We start from the raw sequence: 11278 nt of genomic DNA, 5'->3' as shown, positions 1-11278 counted from the left end.
GGGGGTGGGACCGAGGGCTGCCGGCGTCAGGCAGCTGCGAGCCGCGCGGTGGTGCCTGCGGTTCGTGTCGGGGGCGCCCGGCTGGAGAGCGGTGTGGGGGCGGCGCGGCGTGAGGGCGATGGAGGTTTTAGTCTACTTGGAAAACTGCAGTCTCTTTAAATGGAAAGTCTCTGTAATTGGGGGTAGCTCTAGGAGGAGGCGGGGATGGGCCCTGGAACTGGCCCTGCTGAGGCCCCAAGCACTGGACCCATCGCGGGGTAGGCCAGGCCCAGGGACTGGCCAGCGCGAATGCAGATGCTCGGCCCACTGAGGCGGCGGCCAGAATGCCAATTAATTACGGCGAGAAAGAGGACTGTCACCCAGGCCGGAAATACCCCTGTTGCCAAGATCAATGCATTCTTTCCCTGTAGTCAGGTAAATAGGAAATCGTACTCAGAAAGCGGTTTATTGGTTTACCTTGAGAAACCCTTGTCTCACTGCCTGCAAGCACTCGCCCCCCGCCCGCAGAGGCGTGGGGAAGCCCGAGGCCGGTGGTGAGTGTACGAGCATCAGGCTCGGAGCTCTGCAGCCATTTCTCCTAAGGGTGGGGCTGCAGCCAGCGACAGTCCATTGGCTAGCCCCCCTCCCCAATCCCTATAGCCTTTCTTTAGGTTTTGTCAGTATTTCACAGCTTACTGTGTTGTCTACTTCAAGTGATGATGTTCAAATCTTTTTTTTTTTTTTACATTTTAACTTTCACAGGAAGTCTTATTTCCCTTGTTTTTCATGTTTTGGGGGACTGATGGTTCTGGGAAGCCAGCTGGAACCCCAGGTATCGCTGGAGAAGGGAGTATGGGTGGGACTTGTTTCAGGGAAGATGATAAGTTCTGCTCTAGACACGCTGAGGTTAAGAAAGTCTGGCTGCAGGTGTTTAGAGGGCAGGTGGGTACTTTTGATGGGTGGAAAGTTAGGAACTGAAAGCGAACTTGGAAGATAGATTCAAGAGCAGAATGTTGGGACTGAATCTTGAGGAGAAAGCACATATTCTGGCAATCTGAGGAGAGAATGGAACCATCAAAACAGAAAAATTAACCCAAGATGGTGGGGTACCACAGAAGCCAAGGAGAGGAGGCTTTTAAGGGGCAGGGGTGGGTAGGAGTGGGTGGGGGTGAGATCTGCATTGCCTACTGCTGGGGAAAGATCAGGGGAATAAAGGTTGCTCGGCATTTGTTAAGGCTGAGGGGAGGGAGGGTATGTTGGGCAGTTATTCTGTTTGTGAGTCAGAGAGCCCCACCAGGCCCAGGTTCAAGTCCCAACACAACTCTTTACTGTTACCTTGTTAGTTCCTCGTTTGTGGAATGGGGTAATAACAGCACCTATGCCTGGCGCATGGGAGGCAGTTAACAACTAGTCACCAAGTCTCAGGCACTACTGCAAGCGCTGTACAGGTTTGCACTCAATGGAGCCTCACAGCAGCCTGCAGCGCTCTACAGAGGAGGAAACTGAGGTACAGAGGAGGAAACTGAGGTACAGAGGAGGAAACTGAGGTACAGAGGAGGAAACTGAGGTACAGAGAAGTTCCTTGCTCAAGGTAACGTGCGTGTAAAAGCTGTAGAACTTGTGTTATTTCAGTAAAGTAATGGTAATTCAAATTATGAGGTATTTAGAGGTGTTAGAAATGGCCATTGATTGTGGACTACTTTTCCAAGTTTTCCTCATGGAAGCTGTTTATTTAGCTGGTTGTTTTCAAAGACAGAATTGATTCTCTAAGGTTTGCTCCCAGGCAGTGGCAGCCATTGTTTTAATTATGTGGTTTTCTGATCAAAGAACTAGATGTTATTGTTGCCATAATTCTGTTAGAGTTTTGGGGTCTGTGTCTGTAAGCAAATTGGAAAATGACCTTCATAAGCAAATTATTGCTTTAATGTATTTCATTGATCATTGTTTTAATCATTTATGTTTTATCATTGGGAGAAATCTTGGTAATATTTTATTTTTTCATGAAAATATTATGAAAGTGCATCCAGGATTTCTCTTCAGAGAACTGTGCTAAGAAGCGAAATGTGATATGAATTTTTACATGAGAAAAGTCAGGTTGGTAAGCAGTCTGTATTCTCTGAAGAATGGAAATAATTCTAATTTTTAGTTCTTTTACTTAAGTGGTTGCTTATGCATGAAATGATTTTTGTTTTGTTTTCAAAGCTGATTTTAGGAAGAAGAAAGATGGAAAGTGGTGCAGTTCTGCTGGAATCCAAATCCTCCCCATTTAACCTTTTGAATGAGATGCACCAGTTACGCCTCCTGGGCCACCTGTGTGATGTGACTGTCAGTGTGGAGTACCAGGGTGTCCGGGAAGAATTTATGGCTCACAAAGCAGTGCTGGCAGCCACCAGCAAGTTTTTTAAGGAAATGTTCCTTAATGAGAAGGCTGTGGATGGCACAAGGACTAATGTCTACTTAAATGAAGTACAAGTTGTTGATTTTGCTTCATTTCTTGAGTTTGTCTACACTGCAAAGGTACAGGTGGAAGAAGATCGGGTGCAGCGAATGTTGGAAATGGCTGAAAAGCTAAAATGTTTGGACTTATCAGAAACTTGTTTCCAATTAAAGAAACAGATGTTAGAGTCGGTACTTTTGGAGTTGCAGAACTTTTCAGAATCTCAGGAGGTGGAAGCGAGCAGTGGCTCCCAAGTCACTGTTACTCCTGAGTCTAGGGCAGATGCGGCCATGGACGGTCCTCATTCCAGTGGCCTTTCGGATGCTTCGGATTGCCCAGTGGAGAGAATCAGCAATGGCGTGCTGCCAGATATGCCACTAAAGAAATCCAGGGAGAAACTAGACAAGAAAAGAGATGTAGTGAAGCCTCCCTATCCAAAAATCAGAAGAGCTAGTGGAAGACTGGCCGGAAGAAAGGTATTTGTGGAAATCCCTAAAAAGAAGTACACAAGAAAACTCCGAGAGCAGCAGCAGAGTGCTGAGGATGACACAGGGGCCTACAAGTGTCCTCAAGACCAAAGCCCAGACAGTGGCGGAGCAGAGACGGGGCCACTGACAAGAGATATGAATCCAAAAACCGAGGACTGTAATGCTGCTGTTGAGCTGGAGGAAATGATGCAGAAAGCAGGGGAGGAGGAGGAGGAGGAAGAGGAGGATGATGAGGGGGATAAGAAGAAGAGTAACTTTAAGTGCACCACCTGCGAGAAAGCGTTTTTGTATGAGAAGAGCTTCCTGAAGCACATCAAGCACCACCATGGAGTTGCTGCTGAGGTCGTTTACCGCTGTGACACCTGCAGCCAGACCTTCGCCAACCGCTGCAACCTGAAGAGCCATCAGCGCCATGTGCACAGCAGCGAGCGCCACTTCCCGTGTGAGCTCTGCGGGAAGAAGTTCAAGAGGAAGAAGGACGTCAAGAGGCACGTGCTGCAGGTCCACGAGGGCGGCGGGGAGCGGCACCAGTGCCAGCAGTGCGGCAAGGGCTTGAGCTCCAAGACGGCCCTGCGGCTCCACGAGCGCACGCACACGGGCGACAAGCCCTACGGCTGCACCGAGTGTGAGGCCAAGTTCTCGCAGCCTTCTGCACTTAAGACCCACATGAGGTAGGGGTAGGTCTCGCTCGTGTATTGGGGTGTCGTGGGAAAACTCAGAGACCCGCCCACAGTATGTTTCAGAATGTGGCTTGTTTGTTTACTGGAATTTTCTTTTCTTGAAAATGCATTATGTTGAGAAATTGAGGTTGTACTAGGATTTGGACCACTGTGGTTATATCTCTGGATTTCTCACATTTTAACTTGTTCCCTTTAAAAGCTGGAGACTATTTTGAGATACCTTTGATTTCTCTTGCTGGGTAGAGAAGTTATGAGAGATCGCTCTTCAGCGTTTTGGAAGTGTTGTAGAGTTTCTACAGGCCTTAGGCCAAGGGAGACCCTTCTCAGCCTTCTCCTTTCCGTGTTACTAGCACAGAATCCTGGAGACAGAATTGAGCTGCCCTGCTCCTGTGCAGGGCTTGCCGAGAACTTCAGGCCCAAGAGGCCATCGTGACCTCCACTGCAGGCAGGGCTCCACACTCTCCTGAGTAGCCTGTGGTGCTAACGGCGCCCTCCAGACTGGAGGAAGGGTCAGTTACCTGTATTTCTCTTTCCCTGGCTCTTCATTTAGAACTTAGGTTCCGTGACCATCTGGGTCCGACAAGCCGATTCAAGACCTCAGTGAGGTGACACTTAGGACGTATGCAGTTCTCAGGAAACTTCTCTGGTCTTATATCTCAGGTCTTGGAAGGTGTGTCACTGGATAAACGGCAGTGAGGGCCAACTGTGCTTTCTGTTAATTTGTTTCTGAAGTGTAGGTGGGTGAAATGCAGTTTTTAACTAAGTTTCCTTACAGCACTGGGTATTGATACCTGAAATCCAGACAAGCAGCTGTTTCCACTCTGCACTAGATCTGCCCTCAAACCTGGGCCCATATTTGGTGTTGATCGTCTTCTACTGTATATACTGTGTTTAAAATACTTGGCTTAGGAAGTGCTCAGTAAATCCTGGTTGAATACTACTACAGTAGTAGTTGTGAAAGTAAAGTCCGTATACATATTCCTCAGACACCGGGTTCTCTCTAGATGGGTTACAGTATTAGGAAATGAGAGTGAATGATCATGTGGTACCTCATCAGCAATAGTTCCTAAGGTGTTTGTGGTTGATTATTTGAAAGAGGAAATATTAGAAAGTGCTATTTAGTGTTTTAAAAAATATGCTAAGGCATGATCTCTACCTGAAAATGCCTTACATCATGAACAGTGAGGTAATTGGGCAGATAGAGATGAGCATTCAGTCTCTTACGGGGAAATGTACCAATCTGACGGCCTTGTGCAGAAATGGATTTTGTTATGGGATGGAGATTACGGGCCTCTTTTCCTTTCACTTCCGTCATTCTCATTAGGCCTCTTGGAGTAAACTATTTTTCAGGCTAGAATGGAAATTGTATTGCAAAGTGAGGTTTGAAATACATCCTAAGTTATCATCTGAATGTTGTACTTTCAGAATTCATACAGGGGAAAAACCTTTTGTCTGTGATGAATGTGGTGCAAGATTCACTCAGAACCACATGCTGATTTATCATAAAAGGTGTCACACAGGTAAATACTCATGCTGTTGTGATTGAATGTCTTTCTTAGCTGTAGGAGGAAACTGGGATTGAGTTAGAAGTTGGCATCCATTAAAGCAGTACAGGCTAGAGCAAGCGTAAATACAAATCCACCCATTGCAGCCTTTACACTGTGGGGCAGTACCAATCAGCATATGGCCCTTTGGGGAAGTTATTTGGTAAGTCTTACGTATCGAGGTATGAAACAGTTCCTGCCGTTTTCCTCAGAAATTACATTCCGGGAATCTGTCCTTAAGAAATGGCCCAAAATATGAGAAAAGCTATATTCTATTAGCCATCTTCTTGCTATTTTTAATAACAAAGAATTGGAAACAATCTAATTGTCCAACTATGAGGAAGTGGTTCAGTAAACTCTGGCAAACCCAACCATCAGCTTACGACCCACCTGTTTGGAGTAACAGTTCTGAACAGTATGAAAAAGCACCTACCTGTGCTAGGATGTTGAATTAAAAAATGCACAATTATGCAGTCCCAGCTATCTTGAAAATCTGCACATAAAAGACTAGAAGAAAACAAACTGTTATGTGATGTATTAAGGTGGTGGGATTCTCTCATTTCTCTTCTCCAAAATTTTTGTGATATGATTTTATGTGAGGGAGAAAAATTAAGTTGGCCTTATTCTGATTCAACACAGTAACTGTGAGGTTCAGAACCTTGTATACTATACAGAAGTACACCAAGCCTAACTGTTGTATACTGTGGTTATTGTACTACTGGAGTTCTTCCTCCTTGGCTTGCGTTCTTTACTTTTATTCCTAAGCACTGTCATATGAGCCTCAAGTTCGAATGCAAGAGGCACAGAGATGAGGCATTTATCCACATGAATTACTAGACTGCAAAATGAGCACACGGTTGTCTAGTGGAAGTTTGGGGGTGGGGACAAGGCCAGGTCACATGGAAGGATTAAGTCACAATTGGTCCTTTAGTGAGAATATTAATGGATTTAGATTTTGCTGAAACCAGTATTTATATTTTTATGTTTGTGAAATCAGGGGTACATCTAATAATTAGATGAGTCTGATTTGTGGGATCAAGGATTCAAACTACAAAAAATGAGATGGTATTAAAATTTTTTCTTGTCCTATAATCCAATCAAGTTGAGTCAGTTGCTGCTGTAGAATAGTTATGCATATGTATCCAAGAGGGGTTTTTATTTGGTAAATAGCCACAGAAGTGCTTCTTTGTTCCTTGATAACAAACCCAACAATTCCTTCAAAAAGAAAGTATAAAATTACTTTCTGGTTTGGAGTGACTAAACTTCCAAAATAGTGAGCCGACTGAATTCTAGCCTAGTGAAATCTGTCTTGGGTTTTTCAAGGATACTTCATGCCGACTTTCCGCAAGGAGCAAGCAGCTTTAGTGAAGAGATGTTTTATGATAGCTTTAACTAGAGCGTGCAGCGAGCCAGGGGTCAGCCAGGGCCCTCTGAAGAATGCATATACGTTAAGAGTTGGGACCTACTGCTCTTCCCTTGGGTTTTCAGTGCCTGTACTGTTTCTAACTTTTCATTTTGTGTTTTCATGTAGGTGAAAGACCTTTTATGTGTGAAACATGTGGCAAGAGTTTTGCTTCTAAGGAGTATTTAAAACATCACAATAGAATCCACACTGGATCCAAACCCTTTAAATGTGAAGTTTGTTTCAGGACTTTTGCCCAGCGGAATTCACTTTACCAGCACATTAAAGTCCATACAGGTATGGCTGGAATGTCACCAGAGAAGAAAGTTCAGTTTGGCATGCAAAAGCATCCCAAAGGTTTTAGTTACTAGAAAGTTATCTGGAATTAAGCTTTAGGAGAGAACTTTGGCGAATCTGTGTATGTTATAACAGCATGTTTTTACTTTGGAGGTTCATTTCTGGCTCTGAGAAACGGAGTAGAACCACTTATGGGTGCAAATGGGAGACAACCCAAGTCCCTTGATTACTTGGAGTTTTTATTGAGGAGGACAGACAGTGCACAGGTGGTATGAATGTGGATATGTGAACATATTAACAATTTGCAGGTTAGAATTAGGGATAATGATCCATATGTGCTATTATATATACATATACTTGTATATATACATGTATATGCAAATTTAGTTATCATGGACCTGGAATTTAAAAAAAATTACTCCATTACTGTAGATAATAGGTGATAATCTATATAGGTATAACACCAGCTGAAGTGTGGATTTTGGCCCTTGTTTGGGATCACAGATTTGAACCTCTGTCGGTTGACCCTTGAGTTGTTCTCAACATAGCCTGCCTTAGAATGGAATGTGAAGCTTTGCCAGTGGTTTTCAAACAGCATTATTCCAGAGTGCATTCAGAATTAAATACAGTAGGCTAAAGAGACCAACTAGTTAGTTTTCTTCTCTTCCTGTCTCAGGGGAACGTCCCTACTGTTGTGATCAGTGTGGTAAGCAGTTCACCCAGCTCAATGCTCTCCAACGCCACCATCGAATTCACACAGGGGAGAAGCCATTCATGTGCAACGCGTGTGGGCGGACGTTCACCGACAAGTCCACTCTCCGGCGGCATACCTCAGTAAGCGATAGTATGGCTATCCTTAGACACACACAACCATAAACAGTTAAACGCCTGTCATCATTCTGTAAGGTAGTTAGAGAAGCCAACAGGTGTTTCTCCTCAGGTTTTCTCCACAGTGAGTGTATGTACAGCAGGGCGAATGAAGCGAAGATACAAGCTTCAGGGCCCAAGGAAAGCACAGTCACGTGCTGCCTTAGTGATGATGGTGCAGAAAGACATTGACAGCTAGTGAAAGAAGGGCTTTCGCTGTGCTAGAAACCACATTTAAGTTGAAGAGACTATCATTCTTTTCAAACACATTTATTTATTTAAAAAAAAAAAAGTACTTGCTAGTAAGTATTTGTGAATTGGGAGATGTCCTTGACACACTCAGTGACTTATGTTTGTCTTTGGTTTGTAGATACATGACAAGAATACTCCATGGAAGTCTTTCCTTGTTATTGTAGATGGCTCCCCCAAGAACGATGAAGGGCACAAGACTGAACAGCCTGATGAAGAATACACACCATCCAAACTTTCAGATAAATTGCTGTCTTTTGCAGAAAACGGCCATTTTCACAACCTGGCCCAGGTCCAGAGCAGCATACCTGCCGTGCACGAGAACAGGTCAGCAGACATGGCCTGCAAGCCGGATGATTCCGTGGTACCCCAGGACTCTCTGCTCGCCACTACCATAAGTGATCTTAGTGAACTAACTCCACAGACGGGTGTGATGCCCCCACAGCTTCACTCTCTGGCGAACATGGAATAAGAGCTTGAAGTGACATGCCAGGCAGGTCTCGTCCTGCACACCTTTGAGTGTGTGACGGCTGTACTTGAGATGATGCCGGGGGCTAAGAAAAAAAATTGTCCATGGGTAGAGATCATGTGCGCAAGAATGACTTTTGCAGATTTTCCGTTAACTTGCACGTCTTTGTCAAAGCATTTTTAAAGCTTTCCCTTAAAAATCCTGATCTGCATGATCTCAGCTATACTTCATCAACAAACAAGGCAGTTAACATAACCTCACCTGATTCTGGGGTAGGTTGTATGCATTAATCATTCTGATGCTTGATTATCTTAATTAGTCTGAACAACTGCTTGACTGAATTGTACACAGCATTGATCAGCTCATGAAATTGCTGTTAGCAGTCTCCCAGGTCTCTCACCCTGCCTTATCCTTCTGTGTGGGTTCCTTTCTTTGATACTCTTAAGGTCTTTTTCTACCAAGTCTGAGTCTATGCTGAAATCAGACTGGGGCCACGTATCTTCAGGTGTTTCTTCCCTGTCCAATTGAAGCAAATCAGATCTGCTCTGGGAGCTCGTGACTGGGACCGGAGAAATGGATTATTGCATTCGTTTTCCTCCTGTTTGTAGGCACTGGAATAGGAGAAGCTGAACACATGCAAAACAGCTCAGTCTAACACTAGTTACATCACATATGCAGCCAGGAAATTGGTCATAAAGTTATCTTTTGGAATGAATGAGATGTGGCAGTCTGCTTTCATTCCTAAAAATCTAATTACGTAAAAGCTGTCCTACCAAAGATTCTAGCAGCAAAATACTGTAGTTTTTGTAGTTGTGAGAAATTAATCAAGAGGCAAATTTAGGAACACTTGAATGCTGTGTAGTCATTTTATTTACAAACAGCAAAATGAGGTGTTTGTGGAAAAGTCTTAGGGCACTGAGTATTAATATTTTTGCCAGGTTTTTCTGACTTGATTTCTGTAACTTCCAGAGACCCAGACTTTCTCATTTCCACATCAAAAGACTGCAGTATACAAGTATTTGCCACATATTTGTTTCTGAGGGAGCATGCAAGAATACAGCAGAAGGGACCAAAAGCCTTGGCGTGTTCGTCCTCCAGTGTCCCTTGAGAACGATTGTGAAGAACCAGGAACTTCTGCTGTTCCTCTGGCTGTCTCCTGCTGAACATTGCTCAAAGTGAATTCACAAGGAAAAGATAATTCTGCTGTATTTGCTACACCTGATTTTTGGTTCTGGTGACTTTGGGATTTTGCCACATGCTTGTGTGCTTGTAAATGCTTTAATTCACACGTAACCCTAAACATTAAAAAGAAAAACCTTAAAGGAGCAGAGTTCTTTTGCTCACTACTTTTCCCCTACATTTTAATTTATTAAACATACTGTGAAAACAATTTCATTTTCTAAGAGAAAGGTACTTTATCCTTAAGTTTCAGGATGAAGACAAAGCTGCACGATGCCAGAAGCTAATGAGGGAAGACTTTTTTCCAAGTGCACACTTTGTTTTAACTTGTAACATGTTAAAGTAAATTAAAGTCAGTGTAAGCTGTTTCAGGCACTGATAACATTTTTTACATCTGCTCTTGAAGATAGTACTTCAAATTCCGTTCTGATGTACAGAACAAAGTATATTAACAAAATACATTAACACAGCCATTTTATTCTTAGTAACAGGAGAATATGCCTGCCCAGCTGATGATGTACTGTTTCATGGGATAAAGTCATCTTGATGACTAGGAATTTAAATAACAGATTATTTTGTTACCTACTGGAAGAAGTTTTGTCTTGAATTCGTTTCTTCAGAAGTTCTACAAAAAAAAGTCTTAATAAATGTTTGTTTTATACAAATAGTTTTGCAGTTCTAATTTTATTTGCATTATTAGAATTTAATGTTTAGAAATAAAATTCGTAATTGAGACAAGTATAATCTGTTTAATTATATAAATGATAAAATTAAAAAATCAGGGTCTTTAAGCCTTTATTCAGTATACTTCTTAATCTATTTTTTAAAATGTGTTGCTCTTAACTATCTTCAGAAGTGAAGGACCCAGATACGAGCAGAGCTGCCATCAGCTGACACAGAAATAACCTGTGTAGCTCGGTACTGCCTAGCACATGAGTGGTCGTGGTGCTGTTCTGCTACAGTGTCTTCCATGCAGTATGAAAGCACACATCAGACTAATTACATGCATTTCACTGGCCCTTTCCCAGGAGAACAGGGACACCCACAAATGACTCTTAGAGGAATTGGGGGAGCGGGGGAGACCCGCCCCTTGTCCTCTTTTTCCAAGGACAGCCACACTGGGTGAGAGTGAAGAGAGTCCCAGATGGCCTGAGAGGAAGGTGCCCTGTGACCCAGAGCATCCACAAAGGCTACTTAGGAGCTGACGAGGAGGCTTCCAGCCAGTCTATGGGAAACATTCTTAGCCCAAACTCCAAAGGGCTCAGCAGATTTTGGTTTAACCAAAATTTTTATTGTACAGAGTTTGAAAAAATAGACAATGTGGTGGGGGAAGACCTTTGTTAAAAGTGATTTTAACAGAAACGTGATTTTGCTGTGGGTAATTATCCAAACTAACAAATTTGAGTGTAACTTACAATTTTAACCTGTTACATTTTATACCTTGTCACACGCAGGGAGTTCAACTTTTTCCGTAACAAATGGCTTAACTAAGTTGACGTTATTCATATCACTTGGAAATAATTTCAGTTGGCCACAGAGGCACTCATGCAAAGGGCTGTTTGGTTCATGTGTCAGTGGAAAAGGGCAGATGTGAACTCGGAACTGCCATTTGGGCTCCGATACGGCAGAGCAGGCTACAGGCATGAACTGGGGCCATCTAGCCATGTCACCCCAACTGTGCCTCAGA

The 11278-nt window shown here is 43.4% G+C and overlaps 1 protein-coding gene across 7 annotated transcripts; it reads left to right on the top strand.

The window, feature by feature from the left end:
- Positions 1 to 44: 44 nt before the first annotated feature.
- On the top strand, positions 45 to 11216 carry GZF1 (GDNF inducible zinc finger protein 1). Of its 7 annotated transcripts, XM_023731388.1 has the most exons (8): positions 45 to 60; positions 742 to 811; positions 1998 to 2077; positions 2182 to 3575; positions 5010 to 5104; positions 6660 to 6827; positions 7504 to 7661; positions 8065 to 9521. In XM_023731388.1, exons 3-8 carry the CDS (start codon positions 2048 to 2050, stop codon positions 8413 to 8415), a joined length of 2196 nt encoding a protein of 731 aa, XP_023587156.1. In that variant the 5' UTR covers positions 45 to 60; positions 742 to 811; positions 1998 to 2047; the 3' UTR covers positions 8416 to 9521. The 7 variants fall into 7 exon arrangements, 6 of the variants coding, with proteins under 6 accessions (XP_023587156.1, XP_023587161.1, XP_023587160.1 ...); XM_023731393.1 differs by lacking the exons at positions 45 to 60; positions 742 to 811 and having other exon boundaries at positions 1182 to 3575; positions 8111 to 8270; positions 9382 to 11216; XM_023731389.1 differs by lacking the exons at positions 45 to 60; positions 742 to 811 and having other exon boundaries at positions 1185 to 3575; positions 8065 to 8270; positions 9382 to 11216.
- The last annotated feature ends 62 nt before the right edge of the window (positions 11217 to 11278 follow it).

This window comes from Trichechus manatus, unplaced genomic scaffold, assembly GCF_000243295.1.
Source record: "Trichechus manatus latirostris isolate Lorelei unplaced genomic scaffold, TriManLat1.0 scaffold00042, whole genome shotgun sequence".
Taxonomy (NCBI): domain Eukaryota; kingdom Metazoa; phylum Chordata; class Mammalia; order Sirenia; family Trichechidae; genus Trichechus; species Trichechus manatus.
Note: the sequence above shows the minus strand (reverse complement) of the source record. Positions and strands in the feature narration are given on the sequence as shown.

Coding starts and splice junctions, on each gene's coding strand:
- GZF1 (XM_004376416.2), top strand. CDS start 2,149: ATGCATGAAATGATTTTTGTTTTGTTTTCAAAGCTGATTTTAGGAAGA. Junction 3,576..5,009: donor GCACTTAAGACCCACATGAG/GTAGGGGTAGGT, acceptor TTGTACTTTCAG/AATTCATACAGGGGAAAAAC. Junction 5,105..6,659: donor TCATAAAAGGTGTCACACAG/GTAAATACTCAT, acceptor GTTTTCATGTAG/GTGAAAGACCTTTTATGTGT.